The sequence below is a fragment of the Pyrus communis genome, chromosome 16, assembly GCF_963583255.1.
Source record: "Pyrus communis chromosome 16, drPyrComm1.1, whole genome shotgun sequence".
Taxonomy (NCBI): Eukaryota; Viridiplantae; Streptophyta; class Magnoliopsida; order Rosales; family Rosaceae; genus Pyrus; species Pyrus communis.
Window position 1 is genome coordinate 13,069,556 of NC_084818.1, and position 17,220 is coordinate 13,086,775.

At 38.2% G+C, this 17,220-nt stretch overlaps 3 protein-coding genes across 3 annotated transcripts; 2 read left to right on the top strand and 1 right to left on the bottom strand.

Annotated features, from left to right (window-relative positions):
- The first annotated feature begins 365 nt into the window (after positions 1–365).
- LOC137720850 (probable methyltransferase PMT15) lies at positions 366–5,291 on the top strand. The gene is made up of 6 exons (XM_068459960.1): positions 366–1,035; positions 2,739–2,949; positions 3,059–3,356; positions 3,979–4,371; positions 4,567–4,644; positions 4,915–5,291. The coding sequence occupies exons 1-6, from the start codon at positions 370–372 to the stop codon at positions 5,165–5,167; spliced, it is 1,899 nt and encodes a 632-aa protein (XP_068316061.1). The 5' UTR covers positions 366–369; the 3' UTR covers positions 5,168–5,291.
- A 152-nt stretch (positions 5,292–5,443) lies between these two features.
- Positions 5,444–10,243, bottom strand: LOC137720851 (plant UBX domain-containing protein 9). The gene is made up of 11 exons (XM_068459961.1): positions 10,041–10,243; positions 9,165–9,226; positions 8,586–9,036; positions 8,430–8,513; positions 8,259–8,339; positions 7,756–7,878; positions 7,479–7,664; positions 7,274–7,393; positions 6,439–6,582; positions 6,305–6,361; positions 5,444–5,859 (listed from the first exon to the last, which is right to left on the bottom strand). Exons 1-11 carry the CDS (start codon positions 10,122–10,124, stop codon positions 5,752–5,754), a joined length of 1,500 nt encoding a protein of 499 aa, XP_068316062.1. The 5' UTR covers positions 10,125–10,243; the 3' UTR covers positions 5,444–5,751.
- Positions 10,244–11,631: 1,388 nt separating this feature from the next.
- LOC137720418 (COP9 signalosome complex subunit 1-like) lies at positions 11,632–16,260 on the top strand. The gene is made up of 6 exons (XM_068459487.1): positions 11,632–12,147; positions 13,287–13,607; positions 14,480–14,596; positions 14,701–14,786; positions 15,208–15,442; positions 15,907–16,260. The coding sequence occupies exons 1-6, from the start codon at positions 11,746–11,748 to the stop codon at positions 16,081–16,083; spliced, it is 1,338 nt and encodes a 445-aa protein (XP_068315588.1). The 5' UTR covers positions 11,632–11,745; the 3' UTR covers positions 16,084–16,260.
- The last annotated feature ends 960 nt before the right edge of the window (positions 16,261–17,220 follow it).

The window sequence follows — 17,220 nt, forward strand, 5'->3', positions numbered from 1 at the left end:
GGCAAACTATGTTCTTCAAATCAATACCAAGTTGTCGTGGTAGCGTCGGGATCGAGAGAGACAGACACAAGCGGATACACGTTTTTGTTGGTAATTTAGATTCCCGCAAGCTCTTGCGTCAACAGTTTCATATTCAAACAGTTAAGTTTCAGCCGACCATTAACAAGGTTATATATATTCTACTGGCATACACGGGTGTATTTCACTCGCCTCTTCCAAATGGACAGGTGTAGAAAATTTTTATAATATCAACCTTGAAACCCTCTCACTCAAATCATCAACCTCTTTCCCTATATATATATACACACACACACACCCTCTCACCCTCTCTCTCTCTCTCTCTCTCTCTCTCTCTCTCTCTCTAAAACAATGGCTTTCCAAACTCCACTACAGTACTTTTCACTGAAACCCAAAAGAGCCAACCTTTATTTCATGACGGTAGCCGCAGTCCTCTGCACGATCTGCTACCTCGTCGGAATTTGGCAGCACTCAACCAGCCGCGCCGTAATTAACACACCTGTCTCCGCCGTCGCCTCATGTCCTCCAATCACCACAAACACAACAATAACTCTCGACTTCAACGCCCACCACCGCGCCGAGGACCTCCCCCTACCTCCCGTGGCTGCGCGTGTGGCTCACCTGCCGGCCTGCGACGCCAAGCACAGCGAGTACACCCCGTGCGAGGACGCCACGAGATCGCTCAAGTTCGACAGGGATAGGTTGGTGTACAGGGAGAGGCATTGCCCGGACAAGGAGGAACTCCTGAAGTGTCGGATTCCAGCACCTCACGGCTACACGGTGCCGTTTCGGTGGCCGGAGAGCCGAGAATCGGTTTGGTATGCAAACGTGCCGCACAAGGAGTTGACCGTGGAGAAGAAGATGCAGAACTGGGTTCATTACGAAGGGGATCGGTTTAGATTCCCTGGTGGCGGGACCATGTTTCCTCGCGGTGCAGATGCGTATATTGATGATATCGGAAAGTTAATTAATCTCAGAGAGGGGTCTATACGGACCGCCATCGATACCGGTTGCGGGGTAAGCAAGTTTTGTTTACTTTTTATTTATTTATTTATTATTTCGGTTTGAAAAGCTATCATGGTTATGGTTACGAGTTTGGTGAATGGTAGTTTGGCTATGGCCGCAATGTTCATTTGTAAATGCATATGTTTGTTAGGAGTAGGTAGGTTGGTTCTTTGTCAATTGAAACGATAATGAGTTGTATTTTGGGTTGAGTATTTCACATTCTTTCTTTGGATATGTGCTTTGATTATCTGACAAGAAAACGTTTATGCTGCATAACTTGTCCGAACTGTGATCTGCCAGCCGGAATGGCCGAATCGGCCAATATGACCCTTTGGTCTGTTTTTTTTTTTTTTTTTTTTTTTTTTTTTTTTCTTTCTTTTTAATTGAGGATTGTTTGAGTAGAAAGTAAGCGTCTTAAAGGTGATAGGGTGTGAGGGAATTTTCTTTTTATTTGTTTCCTTTTGTTTTTGATAACTTGAGTAATTCAAGGAAAGAGAAATCCTAAGGAAAACTACAGAAATTTCCACCTTTTATGGGCAGAAACTTAATACTAAAAAATAAAAATAAAAATAAAAAAAAGGAAGTTGCAGCTCAGTTTAATTTTTTTTTTAATTATTTTTTTTATAACTATTTTAAGAATATTAATTCTCGTTGTCTAAATAGAGGCATATAAGGTTGAGTTGCCTTTGTGGACCCAGAAAGGTAAGTTGTAGAAATCAAAATTAAGAATTAAACAAAAAATATATTTTTTGTTTAGCATGATATTATGGAAAGAAATTAGCAAAAATGTGGGTTGGCAGGGTGGTGGGTAGCATTATTCTACATTATTTTGGGAAAAACCAAATTGGAAAATGGTTTTTGAAAACCATGTTGTCTTAATTAAGTAGTGAAAAGTTATACATTTAAATATCCATTTCAGCCCATTTTTTCCTCATCAAGTTATATCATTTGTTCAAAAATAAAAAATAAAAAAATCCATTTCAGTCAATGCTAAAATTTCTGGAAAAGAATTGGCTAGTAGAAATTAGACAATGAATGAAAATAATTTGAAAATCTTTTTTATATATGCACCCTTGGCACTGAAGCAAAGTGCATAAGAGATATCGGTCAACATGATACGTTTATTTTACTATTAATTAGCATTGACTTGTGGAAAAAGCGATTCTATGTATCTTGCAATGTACTTATTTATAATGGTAGTTACTTAATCTGCTTTTAATGCGAAATTAAATGTAGATATGTTTACATAATATTTGTTCATAGACTTTCCAACCTTCCTTAGTTATACCAACTATCTCCTTAATTATTTTGTACAAGTCACCCTCTAACAGTTCAACAGAATTCTTTGTCAATAACTTTTATTTAATTGAAAGTTTATTTACAAAGGGAAGTGCTTTTGACATGTCTGATTTAGCTTCTCACACACTACTTTTTATACTGATACAGCTGCTATAACTAAATAAAAGGTAAACAGTGTATAAGAGATCAAAAAAATTGTGTGAAAATCACTTCCCTTTATGAAAAAATAAATTAGACTAGTCAATTACTCGTTCCGTTACCTGTTCATATTTCTTTAACATTCAATATTCGTGGTGCAGTCACGTAAGAGTGACAAAAACCATGGAATATGTAACCGCTTGAAATGAAGATTTTCTCATGCTGATATTTGTCATGTGTAATTAGAGTGACGAATATTCTTATAATTTTCCTTTAAGGTTGCAAGTTGGGGAGCTTACCTTTTGTCCAGGGACATTCTAACAGTGTCATTTGCACCAAGAGACACACATGAAGCACAAGTTCAATTTGCTCTCGAAAGAGGAGTTCCTGCATTGATTGGCATTCTTGCTTCCAAAAGACTTCCTTACCCCTCAAGAGCTTTTGACATGGCTCACTGCTCTCGATGCCTCATCCCCTGGGGCCAATATGGTAAATTCACCGTAAACCCTGATCAACTTTAGGTTAAAACATTTTCTTTGCTCTATTATATATGATGCTTGAAGATGAAGATGTTTAACTTAGGATTTTGATCATGCAGATGGACTTTACTTGATCGAAGTTGATCGAGTTTTACGCCCCGGTGGGTACTGGATTCTTTCCGGGCCACCAATAAACTGGGAGAATCACTGGAAAGGATGGGAAAGAACAGCTGAAGATCTTAAAGCTGAGCAGACAACGATTGAGAATGTAGCAAAAAGCTTATGTTGGAAGAAACTGAAGCAAAAGGGTGACCTTGCAATTTGGCAAAAACCCACCAACCATGTTCACTGTAAGGTCACCAGAAAGCTCTTCAAGAAACCATCCTTCTGCCAAGCTCAAGATCCTGACACTGCATGGTAATGTGCTTTTCCCTTCTTAAATTATCTAGTCTCTGCAATTTCTGAAATAATTTTTCTTTTAGATTTTCGTAGATTTTTGGTTATTGATTGGATTAGAATTTTGTTTTATCTTTTTGTGCTCTCTAACAATAGTACTAGAGACATGAACTTACTATACTAAATTTTGGTTAGCAATAAATGTGACTATTTCTTAGTTGCTTTGAACAAATAAGGTCGAGGATGGGCCTAGCATGAAACACTAACACATCAGCTGATATCTTAAAATTTGGTGTCTATAGTACTAGAACTTACCTACACCGAACATGTCTCTGGCGATATTCCATACCTAGAACGCAATTTAACTTTTCCACATAGCAATACGTTATTAGTTTGAGATACCATCCCACTAGCGTTCCCGGTATAGTTAAGACAAGTTTTCCAGCTGTTAAAGAATGTACACTTTGGCATTGATCCAAAACCAACCTGATAGCAAAGGCAGGTAGAGTAGTTAAACTGTCCAAGTCGAACCAACCATACACTCGTATTTTGTTGCTGCTTTTTTGTTCTTTACTCGAATCTTTTTTTAATCTTTTTTTGTTTAAGTTTTACTCAACATCCTTGCATCTCTTTTTTTTGGTAGGTATACGAAAATGGAGGATTGTTTAACCCCACTTCCCGGAGTGAACAACATAAAAGAAATTGCAGGAGGGCAATTGGCTAAATGGCCAGAGAGGCTAAACACAGTCCCTCCAAGAATCAGCAGTGGGAGGCTGACTGGAATCACAGCTGAGAGCTTCAGAGAAAACACAGAGCTATGGAAGAAAAGAGTAGAATATTACAAGACCGTGGATTATCAGTTGGCAGAGCCCGGGAGGTACCGGAATCTGCTCGATATGAACGCTTACTTGGGCGGCTTTGCAGCTGTACTTGTTCATGACCCTGTGTGGGTTATGAACATTGTCCCTGTTGAGGCTGAGGTTAACACCCTTGGAGCCATTTATGAACGAGGATTGATTGGAACTTATCAGAACTGGTATGCTCTTTGCCCATGCAATAACTATAAAACTATTTGAACCGCATTTACGAATCATGTTATGAACCACGTCTCCAATCGAGGTGGGACCTATGCATACAAGTGGGTTCCGCGTCAATTAGAGATATGGTACGGAATACCGTTTTGTCATATGCATTGCTTTGTTAGTGCTGCTAATGACTTGTTACTTGGCAGGTGTGAAGCTATGTCTACTTACCCAAGAACCTATGACTTCATTCACTCTGATTCAGTTTTTACCCTCTACAAGGACAGGTGACTTCCTCAGCCTCGCACTCTTGAACATTGAGTTAGTCTACTTATATGATTTCAACTATTATTTCAGCATCAATCGTTCACGCGCATATACTCTTTTGATACGTGGAGTGATTGCGTCTCATTGATGCTTTTAATCCCAATATACGTCAAATGTGCACCACCTACTGATTGCGTCTCATTGGAACAGTCGCGCGAACAATCCATCCCTAAAAAATCATCAAAAGCATTTAAAATTACTAACATGAACATGATTCATTTGTGTTGCAGATGTGAAGCGGAAGATATTCTTTTAGAAATGGATAGGATTTTAAGGCCAGAGGGCAGTATAATCTTCCGCGATGACGTGGACGTGTTGGTGAAAGTCAAAAGCATCTTGGATGCAATGCAATACGATGCCAGAATCGTTGACCATGAAAACGGACCAAAGGTGAGAGAGAAGATTTTGTTGGCGGTCAAGCAGTACTGGACTGCCCCAGCTCCTGCCCAAGAAAATCAAGAACAAAGCAAATCGAATACATAAGCCTCTACCTTTAGGGCTTTCCCCTTTTTTTTATTTTACTTCAAATTATTCCAATTTTTATGTCGATAATTTTGAAATTTAATGATTTTTTTTTTCCCATGCGCTCAAGATTTGTGGAGTGAAACTTGGATTAAGAATTCTATACCAATGAAAAGAAGCAGTTTAAATGCAATTTTTCTACAACAAAAACATCCTCTTGTGTCGGTAATCGAAGTTCCACCGACAGAGCATGCTACAAGATCGAACATGTCGTATAAACTCAGAAGGCATGCAACATGGAGAAGGTAAATCATATACACACCGGCATTATCCTGATGAATGCATGTCACTTTTCTTTGGTTTACAAGGTTTGAGGTACGGCAAGTTGTTTGAGACATTACCTCCCATGAGAAGGATTACTAACAGCATTAATGGTCAACCAGTTCAACGTCCACTACCTTCCGAGGACATGATCTAGGTTCCAAACCTGGCCCGGATCATGTCCCTTTAGCTCCCTAGTAAAATGAATCAACCGTAGACAAAGACCATACCTTTCATCTTGTGTCGTATGATCAGAGACGAAACTTCGAAGGAAGAGCTGTACTCTAAATCAATTCCAGAAACAGAGCTTCTTGTTTATTTGTCAAGCCAAGTTCACTTAACGATAGTATGCTGTCACCAACAGTAAAAGCACGCCGAGGATATGACCTCACCTGTTCACAGAAATAAAAAACCTCAACCAGGATGCCAATCATGTCATGTCTGCAAGAAAGTAGACGTGCAGCTTTGTCCTATTTAGATGACGAAAAACAACCAAACTTTTGCTGGACGGTACGGCAACCATGTCATGTCTACTGAAATTAAACACCGCATGTGATTTAGAGTCTACGGCATTGTCCCCGTCTTAAATTACCACATTCGGGATCAAATATTCCATTTTAACAGCCCATGATTCTGTATTGAATCCTGCAACTGGATATAACAGCCCATGCCTTAACAGTTCGCTAATGCCCCAATCTGAAAACCAATTAAAAGTATTCTACTATTTTCTACTTTTTTATTTTATGAATTTCATCCAATTTCGTTAAAAAAAAAATAAAAAATAAAAAAAATAAAACAGACAAAAAACAAAAAGCCAAAGAAAAGAGGAGTGTTTACCACTCTGTAAGTTCCAGGCTTAACCTCTCTACCAACATCTATGAAGTCGAACAGAACCTAAAATGGAACAAGATTTTTGGTCAGTTGAGACAAAGAGACGTTCTTTTTAACTTATAAAGATTTTAAAATTGTACCTGAAGCTTGTCAGACTTGTTAAAGCGGCGACTAAGGCGAGTTCCATTTGGCATCCTTACAAGAAGAGTCACAGCATTCTGATCATCTATTGCTGGTTCACAAGGAAGCGAAGCCCTTTTCGCAGCAAGCCTACTCTCGAGTTCCTGCCATCAGTGAGACAATTAGACTGTAGGGAAAAGAATTATAACATTATGCCATTGAAAAATCAAAATGGTAATCATTCCATCATAAACCTCAACCTCATTGAGGAAAGCTGTGTAATATTGGGAAAGAGGAAAGCTGTGTAAATTGAGGGTGCAGAGACAGTCATAGAAGTCACAGGAATCTAATTCTATTTCCTTGATACAGTCATGGAACACATTGAAAACTACCAAACAACAAAAAGGAATACTCGTATTCAAGGTGACCAAAGCCTGTGCAACAAAATTTACAGCTTTGTATCTGCAGATGCAGACAGCACTACACATTTTAGTTATCATATGCAGTCGTGAAGTCAGCAGCCTATGTCTTTGACTATACATTTGTCTTTATTCGAACTTTAAGGTTCTTCAGATCAATAATTCCACCATGAGTTCTGAACTACATGAACTTAAGCACTAAAAACACATGAATATCAAAGAACCATTCTTATAGAGATACACTAATAAACTTCTTCAACATGTAGGACATCGGGAACAAATTAGACAATCAAGAATTACAATTGTTTCCTAGTATCTCTTGCAACACTTAAAAGTTGAGGAAAACATCACAATATCAAGTTTTATGCAGAGAAGTGGAATCCAAAAATCAATTGTAAACAATAGCATAAAACAATTCAACAATATTGACAGATACCAATGGATCAATCTTTTTGTTGTCAGAGCCGACATCCTTTATGTCACAAGTTCCAACTTCATTAACACCATTCATTTCCTTTTCTTTATCAGCCAAGAGGGATGCGAGATACTCACAATCCTGCAAGCAATATTTCTAGCAGTCAAGAGTTGGACAACTGGAATACCAACACTCACGATAGTGATTTCAAGAAGGATTTTAAAACCTGTTGTTCTCTAAGCAATTGTCTTGTTGTTAGAGCGGATGATGAAGGGCCGTGAACAGGCTGCAAATTAGGATCCAAATTTCTACTTGGACCACTTGGAAAATTAGGTGCATACGAGGATTCACCAAAAAGTGCATTCTCAAGCAGTATAGCTTCGTCAAGCTCTTTGGAAGAAATGCCGCCTAACTACAAGGATATGTAAACAATTGTATTAGTATAGCAGTCCCTGTTCTTTAAATGGGCTAAATCAAAAACATTTAGAACAAGAAAATGATACCTCTTCAGAACTAATGGCAAGGTTACCCTGCTGAAGATTGTTCCCAGAATCATGCTTCAACTCTTGACTCGCTTGTTTTCTTTCTACATTTCCATCTCCATCGTGGTGCATTGAGGTTTCCCACTATAAATTAGGAACAACCATTTTAGAAGAAACAAAACCTTTTCCTTCAGAATGGGAAGAAAATAATATTTCTATTTACGATTTAGAATGTATAATACTCAGAAGTTCAGCAAGAATACTAATCACATTTTTGGCCAGAAAAACTGCCTAAAATTTATCTGAAACAATTTCTGCAAAAGGTTCTAACGTGTATGGTGCAAAAGCCTACAATTTCCTTTCCCAGATCATATAACCTGTAGTGAAATTGTCTGAATGAAAATTCCTATACAATTCTTATTCAAAAGTCTTTTTCTTCCTTAAATTTCTCACTGTATGTGCACACTATTACACACACACACACACACACACACACACACACCCACCATAAGTAGAGGCCATACCCTTGATGTACTATAAGTTCCTGGTACTTGATTCTTATCTTTCATTTGTTGCTCACGCATCACTTTCTCTCGTTCTGCTGTCTGAACTCAATTCAATTTTAAATAGATCAATACCCTCTAAGATATGGAAGCAACCCCCCCAAACAAAGCAAAGCATTCAAGATTAGGAACCTTCACGGACAGTGAAACTGCACGATCAAAATCATTGTTATCTAGGTGAATTTGATTATCTGGAAGCCCATTAACAGGAGACACCTGCATGAAAAAATCTGACAAGAGTCATAACTTAAGAATGACAAAACTTCAGTTAAATTGGCAATAGCGTACATTTTGAGCCCTGCTTTGCATATTCAGAAGATAAGCCTTTTGAGCATCTTGTTTTGAAGCCTCAATAGCAGCTCGAATCATTTCCTCCTCCACATCATTTCCATGTAGATTTCCTGTCATGTCCTGAATGGGAGGCCTCTGTCCTGAGAGATGAGGCTGATCATTCCCTCTGTTAAACTCCACAGGAACCCCAGGTACCGCTCCTGGCTGTGAAATTAATGGTGCACGACCAGTAATTCGATTAAAGAGACGTCTACTGTAATTAGGATCAAGGAGTAACGAGGGCCTGAAACTCCTAGCAGCAGAGAGAAGTGGTCCAAGTCCTTGTGGTGCAACTTGATTCTGAGCACTCATATTATTGTATTGCGGGTAAGCATGTGGTGCAACCTGATTCTGGCCATCCATATGAGAGAAATTGTACTGGGGGTTAGCAGCCGACCCCAGATTTGTACTGCAGCCGGAAGAACAGAAGTAAAACAATTATCAAATAGTGAAGAAACACTAGTGTAGAATGTTAAAATGTACTACTAAGTTGAGCACGAAGATAACGAGGATTAAGATGAACTCAAGATGCAATACAAGTCTCTATATACTCCCCCAAAATGTGCATTCACGGCTTCGCTGAGATTTCCTCCGTATTCCTGTTTACCAGCCAAGACGCACCAGACAACTCAGAAAACATAGAAGTCCAACATAAAGAAAATACAATTCACATTACCGGGTGCAAAACATTTAAACACCACTTTTGAGCAGGATAGCACTGTGACCCTAGATAATCCACATTCAACCTCACAACCAAGGCCACCAAAGCCTTAGCGGTAGCACTTGGTGTAAAAGGCCTGAGGTATCACTAACTGATAAACTTATGGTGCTGAGGAATAGATTTTTCAAACCATATATTCAAAAATAAAACACGAAGACTGTTACACGCTCAACACACGAGTTATCCTAGAAGACGAAAATTAGAGTAGCTCATCGAATGCTGCAATGCCAGCCAGACAGAGAGCAAATTCAGTTAGGAATCCAATCCACGAAGGCTCTGTTCTTCGTAATCGACGAATACTTGTGCATCTCCCTTAACATCGCACACTAAAACCTTTTAATTTGCAGAAAGAAGTACCAAATCTCAGACGTCTAACCGGAAATAATGTACGATCCCGAATTCAAGAACTTATGCAAGACACAACATTTTACCAAGAATTCAAGAAACTACACAAGCATGACTACCTACATTTCATCAAGAAGTCAAGAAATTGCACAATCTTGCACTAAAGAGAATGGATCAAGAAACCCTAGGCAGAAAAGCGGCGCCGTTTTTGCTAATTTTGAAAAAATTAAGAACAAAAGCTTATAATAATCTTACAAAACAAACATTCAAGGAACGCAATGAAAGCTTGCACAGCGACTCAACAATATGCTGTCACTGAAAATTGAGAGAGAGAGAGAGAATCGAACCTCCAGCTTTCGAAGCGCGAGTGAATGAGACGCGCCGGTGATGCTCATGTACGTGTCGATCATGTCCTGAGTTGGACTCGCCATTGCTGTTCGATTTCAGAGAGAAGTTGCAGAGAGAGAGAGAGAGATTTCTGGAATCCAATGTTGGATGTTATTGGGAGTGGTGCAGAATGTGTGTGTATAAAGAAATGAGGAGAAGGGGCAAAGGAACAAGAAGGGGCAAAGGAACAAACCCACGGCTTTTGCGCGCCTTTTTCACCAGGGACACGCGGCTTAAAGCAAAATTCAATGATTGTCCGGTCACGTGACATGCGTCCAAATTATGGAGTACCAGAGTCACTTGTTCTTCTTGAATAATTTAAGTTTAGCAGATATTTCTTTTTTTTTAGCCAATCGATATTATTTACAATAAGCTTCATAATAAATTAGTAATAATACGATTTAAATTCGTCTTTTATAAAAATTGAACTTAACATTTCTAACTTACAAGGTGTAATTTTTTTTTTTTTTTGTCAAAGTGATGGAAGGAAGCCCAACAAAAACACTAAAAATAAGTGGGCCTAAATCCCCACATTAAAAGGAGGGCCGCCTATGACATTACAACTAGAATTTGGACCAAGCCCATCTAACTTATTGGTCACGAAACTCTCCTTTTTTGTTTGTTAAACAAAGAGTGTAATAGCCTTACGAAGGAGGGAATTACAAGATAATGTCACGATAGATCTCAGCATTGCGTGCAGTAAAGGGGTTGAGCGCATCTTGCTGACATGGGACGCGCTGGTGGTAACATGGGAGGTGGTTGGTAGTGACATAGGAGGTGGTTGGTGGTGACATAGGAGGTGGCTGGTGGTGACAGGAGAAGCGATGACTCTGGGGTAAGAGGTGGGGGAGATAGAGAAGGAGTAGGAGAGGGACACAATAAAAAATGAAAAACTGAAATAATAAAAGTTTTACTAAATTTTTATTTTTTTTAAATCTCTCTTATAAAAATTAAAAAAAAAAAAAAAAAAAAAAAGAGTAATACTACAGAGTTACTCTAAAATTAAGACGAAAAAAAATGAGTAAAACAAAAAGGTTTTATGTATGAAAGTTGAAATTTCATGATACTTGAGGGTTACTATAAAATTAATGAGTAATACTACATTTACCATATTTTTCATAACATATTTGTATTATCTTTCTAATAAAAGTAGAGTACATCAACATATATGAGTTTCATCTCTATTAGAGAACTAATACAAATATGATAAGAATAACATTTTTGAAAATTAAGATGCAGGTATTGATTAGATTTTTAGGGCAAAAATGCTAATCTTCCATATATTTCTACCATCTCTAATAGATATAGGATGTGCATGTACTGGTAGACCATACATCTATTAAAATTATAATATAAATAATGATACAAATATGTGATAAGTATAGCAGTGTATACTTTTTGGGATGAATTATGATTCCCTTGCATGTATGCTTCTTAATTCAAAGTGGGTTCAAAAGCCTTCAACAAAAGCCCGCCCAATCCAAAAGCCGAGGAATAGGAACAGTCCGGTCGGCCCACGATTCGTTTCGCTCTCCTAAGAAGTAGAAAGCGAAGAGGAAGAGTGAAGAGGGAGGGAGAGAGCGGAGCAGCACTGTAGCACTACCCGTACAACGTAGACAAAAATTCCCCCCAAATTTCTGCCCTAGGGTTTCAGACTTCCCCCAAATGGAAAGCGATGACGAGACATCGGGACCAATGATCGACGACGAGATCTACGCCAACGGCGTCGATGGCGACGACGAGAAGCGCAGCCGACCGATCATCAGCAGCGAGCAACTCGATATCGAGGCCTACGCGAGCCTGTACAGCGGCCGTACCAAGATCATGCGCCTCCTTTTCATCGCCGAGAGGAGCCATAGCAACCAGGCCATGGAGTTGGAGGCTCTCCGCATGGCCTACGACGAAATCAAGAAGGGGGAGAACACCCAGTTGCACAGAGAGGTCGTGCAGAAGATCGGTGGTCGATTGGGGCCCGAGTATGGGATGGACGTGGCTTGGTGCGACGCGGTGGATAGGAGGGCCGAGCAGAAGAAGGAGAAGCTCGAGAACGAGCTCAATGCCTACAGGGTATGTAGTTTTATGACTCTGGAATTTCTAGGATTTATGTGATTAAATAGTATATGGGTTTTTGTGGTGATTTCTGCTGGGTTTCTTGTAATTTGTGTTTAATTGTTCATGTTGCTATGTATTTGATATTTTTTTGTTTTGAGAAGAAACCGGTAGAATTTTATAAAAACAATAGAACGAATCACAACAAGCGGAAAAGAAATCCACCAAATAGAAAAACTAGCTAATTCCATTTGTTCATGTTGTTATAACTGATATGGTGTGCCTATAGTCTATTTGCTGGGTTTATTGTAATAAGTCTGTGTTTTATTGTATGGTTTGTCATAGTATATCGTTTTCGGAGTATGATATGTATACACTGACCATAGCAAACTCCCTCTCGCTGTACCGAAATAGAGATCTGATTTAAACGATCAGGTACAGCATCACATTTGACACCTGACGAGGGAATGTGGTTATGGATGAGATGTTGTATTCAGGATACAGGGTAGTCATGGTCCTTTGGTTTGTATTTTAGGCAATGTTGGGTAGTAAGTAAACAACTTGTTCACCCCTCAACTTTAACTTGCTTTCGGATGCCTTGGTGGATGAGTGAAAAGATGTTAAAGGGACAGAATGGATTTCATTTTTTTTGGGTATAGGAGAAGTAAAGGAGATGGTGGACTACAGTTTTGTACAAGTAAATGAATATGGGGTTTTGATGATTAGTTAATTGAAATGGACAGTGGTCATTATTCTCGTCAACCTAGTGAATCTGTCGGGTAATAATCAACTTTGGGCTCAAAATGGAGGTTTCCAAGTGCAACATTGTCATTGGTTAATGCATCACAGATTTTTTCAGACACATTTAACTTATACATATTGCATGTTTTTCAACCGTTTATCCTCTTAGAACTTCTTTTTTGTAACTTCTTATTGGGCTCTAATCAGTTCTCATATGCAATGATTAGGGTTCTGCTATCTCTAATGGTGGGAAAAAAACTACATTTGGGATTTCTCTCTCTGAGGGTTGTTGTGCATATTTCCTTGCTCATGTTCATAAATGGTGAAATAAATGCAATATATGTGATTGAATCTTCTTTGGCTCCCATTATCTCATACCATGATTTCTCATTCTTCCTTCAAATGCTTTTGTGCAGACAAATCTGATCAAAGAAAGCATAAGAATGGGTTACAATGATTTTGGAGATTTTTATTATGCTCATGGTCAACTTGGGGATGCTTTTAAAAATTATGTTCGGACTCGTGATTATTGCACTACGTCAAAGCATATTGTTCACATGTGCATGAGTTCAACTTTGGTCAGCATTGAGATGGGTCAATTTACTCATGTCACAAGCTATATTACCAAAGCAGAACAAATACCAGAAGCCCTTGACCCAGTCACTGTTGCTAAACTTCGTTGTGCTGCTGGCTTGGCTCAATTGGAATCTAAAAAGTACAAACTTGCTGCTCGTAAGGTTTGGTGGATGTTTCTTATTGTTTTTTTTTTTTTTTTTTTTAATCTTATTGTCATTTTTGTATTCTTGGAATGGATATAAAATCTTGTAGCTTTGTGCTTTGACATAAAGTACTTGCAAGTTTATGATCCATGTGTTTTTCCTTTATTTGGTTAGGCATGTTATGCTTGGTATGCTAATATGATTTACAGATGTTCAGAAGGTCAATTAACGATTTAACAGTCAATGATTTCATGCACTAAATTTGTTTCAACTGCAAACTAAGAAGATGTGATTGAGTTACTGATGACTTGATATGTCTGTGTTTGTGTGTGTATCTTTAAAGATATAAGTGCAGACCGTGAGGGAGTGTTTGGATGCTCGGCATTTGGTGTTCACACTTCACACAATGAACTTTTTCATGTACATGCTCAGTATATAATGACATCTTTTGTTTTTTATCTGATTTTCTGGATCATTTTTAATATGCCTTATGAGAACCTTCATAGTGTAATTATTTGTTTACAACTCGCTTTAATTGTACTATGTCGTCATTTTGTAATCTTATTTCAGTTGTAATCTATATGCTCTTGTTGGGCAGAATATATGACAGATACTCGGATAATATTGAACTTATGCCTTTAAAATCAAAGGAAACAATTGGTCTTTAATTATTGCTAATTTAGTTTTTTTTGGTCTCTAAGTTTTAAGATTGTCCCCGGTTCCCTAAATTTTGTGTCTATCCAACTTGAAGAGTGTTATTACCCCCATTACCTTGTAAAATCAATCAACTGCAGTGTTTTGTCAATGTAGTAGTCTATGCCTTTTCTTTATCTGTTGCTCTTGTGAGACATCTAATGTTTTTATCACTCTCATTCATTGTGACATTACAGTTCTTGGAAACCGGGCCTGAATTGGGAAATCACTACAATGAAGTGATTGCTCCTCAAGATGTAGCAACATATGGTGGGCTTTGTGCACTTGCAACTTTTGACCGCATGGAACTGAAGGCATATATTCCTTCTTTCCTTTCAACTATCTCTCCCTTTGATCTTTTGGGTTTTTTTTATCAGAAGTACAACACTCTTTCTCAGTAAATGATTTTATATGACAGAACAAAGTTATAGACAACCTGAATTTCAGGAATTTTTTAGAGTTGGTACCTGAAGTCAGGGAGCTTATCAATGATTTTTACACAAGGTAATCTATTGTAATGTGATCTTTTTAGTTGTTGACTTGCTTTATCAGTGTGTTAATTTTGGCAATGGTGCTTCGACATGCACAATGGATATGGTGGGGGAAGTTCAAGTTATACTAAGAAATAGTCTGAAAGATTTATAGGTTTCAATCATGTGAGGTTCTTAATATTAGTTGTTCTTTTTAAACAATCTTATCAAGTGACATTAAACATTACTTTGCAATAGCATTAAACATTGCTTACTCTTAGTTTCAGTTGCAATGAGTTAATGTTTTCCAATTCCTCATTTGGATTGAATATGAAAAGTTGAAGGTGCTTGTGCAATTGCTGTTATCGGTTGGCACTTGGCAGTGTAGAATGCTTGTTATCTGATGATGCTCGGAGATTCAGTTTTAGTAACATTGATCTTCTCATCTTTTACAGCCATTATGCTTCATGCCTGGATTACCTTGGGAATCTCAAAGCAAATCTGCTGCTTGATATCCATTTACATGATCACCTTGAGACGCTCTATGGCCAGATCCGCCACAAGGCCCTCATCCAGTATACGCACCCCTTTGTGTCGGTAGATTTAAACATGATGGCCAATGCGTTCAAAACTGATGTTGCAGGGCTGGAGAAAGAACTTGAAGCTTTGATCACTGACAACCAAGTCCAGGTGTGCTTTTCAATGATATCTGCTGTATCTACTTATATGGGATATTTACCTAGCTTGTAACGTTACAAAATCTTGGTAACTCACTCCATACCCAATTGTCAAATGGACCTCATATGTATATTGGTTCACTCAAGTGTGGGCCTTTACCTGACCTCTTAGGAGGCGCGGAGTTGGAACCCAATAGGTTAATTGAGGTATTATGCACAATGAATCAGCATTTGTGGTAGGGTTTGGAGGGTGGGGTTGAAGTGAAGTGAAAACTTCAGAGTCTGTTTTTCATGTGTAGTATTTTGGGCATGGAGTTTGGAACCCAATCGGTTAATTGTGGTATGATGCACGATGAATCAAAATCAATTTTTGTGGTAGGGTTTGGGGTGGTGGGTTTGAAGTGAAACTTGAGGATCTGTTGTTTTTCACATTTAGTTTTTTGTTCTTTATTGACCCAATTCATGACAACACTGCAGGCTAGAATTGACTCGCACAACAAAATCCTCTATGCACGGCATGCGGATCAAAGGAATGCAACTTTTCAACGGGTGCTACAGACAGGGAATGAGTTTGATCGGGATGTTAAGTCGATGCTGCTCAGGGTAAATCTCATAAAGCACGAGTACAATCTCAGGGCAGCGAGGAAGCACTGAATTTATTTTTGGACAATGTGTAAATCTGGCAGTCTGGCCAAGGTTTGCGTTTGTACTTTTTATATTTGACGTTCATCAGCTTGGTCAAGTAGTATGGTGGAGGATTGGACACATGTAGAAAACCAGGATGCAAATATATGCGAAAATTACGCAATGAAATGGTTACTGTCTTGTATATCCAGAGTTTTATTTTGATTCTGATTATTGTGTCATCTGTTGCTTCTGTTATTCTTCAGTTTCTTGATTTCACTCACACAAGCAAGTGTCGTGCAATGTTTCACTCTTTTACTCGTGCGCATTTAAATTTACAGGCTTTAACTTCATAAATGTTGTGAAAAAGATGACATATGTGTAGTGGTGTATAAAGTAAATAAAGCACAATATTTACGAGGTTCAGCAAGTGTCCTTACATCTTGTGGGCAGCAGTAGTGGCTTTTTTCATTATTTGAAATAATAGGAGTATAAAGATAACTTTCACGTATTTTATTCGCTTCTCTCGAGCCTTGGCATAACTTTTGGCTTTCTCATGGAGATGATGAGAATTGGTGTGTTTACAAATGAGCACGGCACACTTATTTATAGTAGATGGTGTGAAGTACAAACAAAATGACTTTACTAGTGGTTTGTGAATTATCCACCACTTTGTTAGCACTTTTACGGCTCACGCTTATATGTTTTACACTATTCATGCTTTGGTTTTTTCACATGGATGAATCAATATCATTAGAGTTGGTCATCCACGGTTACAACAATCCTTTTTGGATGGTCACAAGTCTTTGATGTACAGTCTCATTAGAACTTCTCCAATAATAACTCATGAAATGAATGGATTGTCTAAAGGAAACGAAAAAAAAAACTTTTCTCATATGGCCAATAGAGCATACTCTTAGATGCTTTCCCTGATCGACGCCTCTCTCTAATTACAATAAATGTGGATTAACTAGCTTGTTATCAAGCCGATGCATGTTGATACAATATTTTAAGATGCATGTCGATACAATTTTTTAACTTCAAAAATAAAAACTTTGAAGACATGAGTTTAGTCTTGTCCTTTTTCACAAAACATTCCTTTTTGTTTTATCAACATGCATGATAGTTGGAGTCTTTGTTTCTAAAAGTTGATCACATGCGCTCCGA

Bases quoted from the DNA above. Each gene is read 5' to 3' on its own strand.
- LOC137720418 (XM_068459487.1), top strand. From the start codon at position 11,746: ATGGAAAGCGATGACGAGACATCGGGACCAATGATCGACGACGAGATC. The intron at 13,608-14,479 runs GTTTGGTGGATG...GTGACATTACAG, and splicing joins ACAAACTTGCTGCTCGTAAG to TTCTTGGAAACCGGGCCTGA. The intron at 14,787-15,207 runs GTAATCTATTGT...CATCTTTTACAG, and splicing joins ATCAATGATTTTTACACAAG to CCATTATGCTTCATGCCTGG.
- LOC137720851 (XM_068459961.1), bottom strand. From the start codon at position 10,124: ATGGCGAGTCCAACTCAGGACATGATCGACACGTACATGAGCATCACC. The intron at 9,227-10,040 runs GTTCGATTCTCT...GCTGGTAAACAG, and splicing joins TCGCGCTTCGAAAGCTGGAG to GAATACGGAGGAAATCTCAG. The intron at 8,340-8,429 runs GTTCCTAATCTT...AATTGAGTTCAG, and splicing joins CAGTTTCACTGTCCGTGAAG to ACAGCAGAACGAGAGAAAGT.
- LOC137720850 (XM_068459960.1), top strand. From the start codon at position 370: ATGGCTTTCCAAACTCCACTACAGTACTTTTCACTGAAACCCAAAAGA. The intron at 1,036-2,738 runs GTAAGCAAGTTT...TTTTCCTTTAAG, and splicing joins CCATCGATACCGGTTGCGGG to GTTGCAAGTTGGGGAGCTTA. The intron at 4,645-4,914 runs GTGACTTCCTCA...TTTGTGTTGCAG, and splicing joins TTTACCCTCTACAAGGACAG to ATGTGAAGCGGAAGATATTC.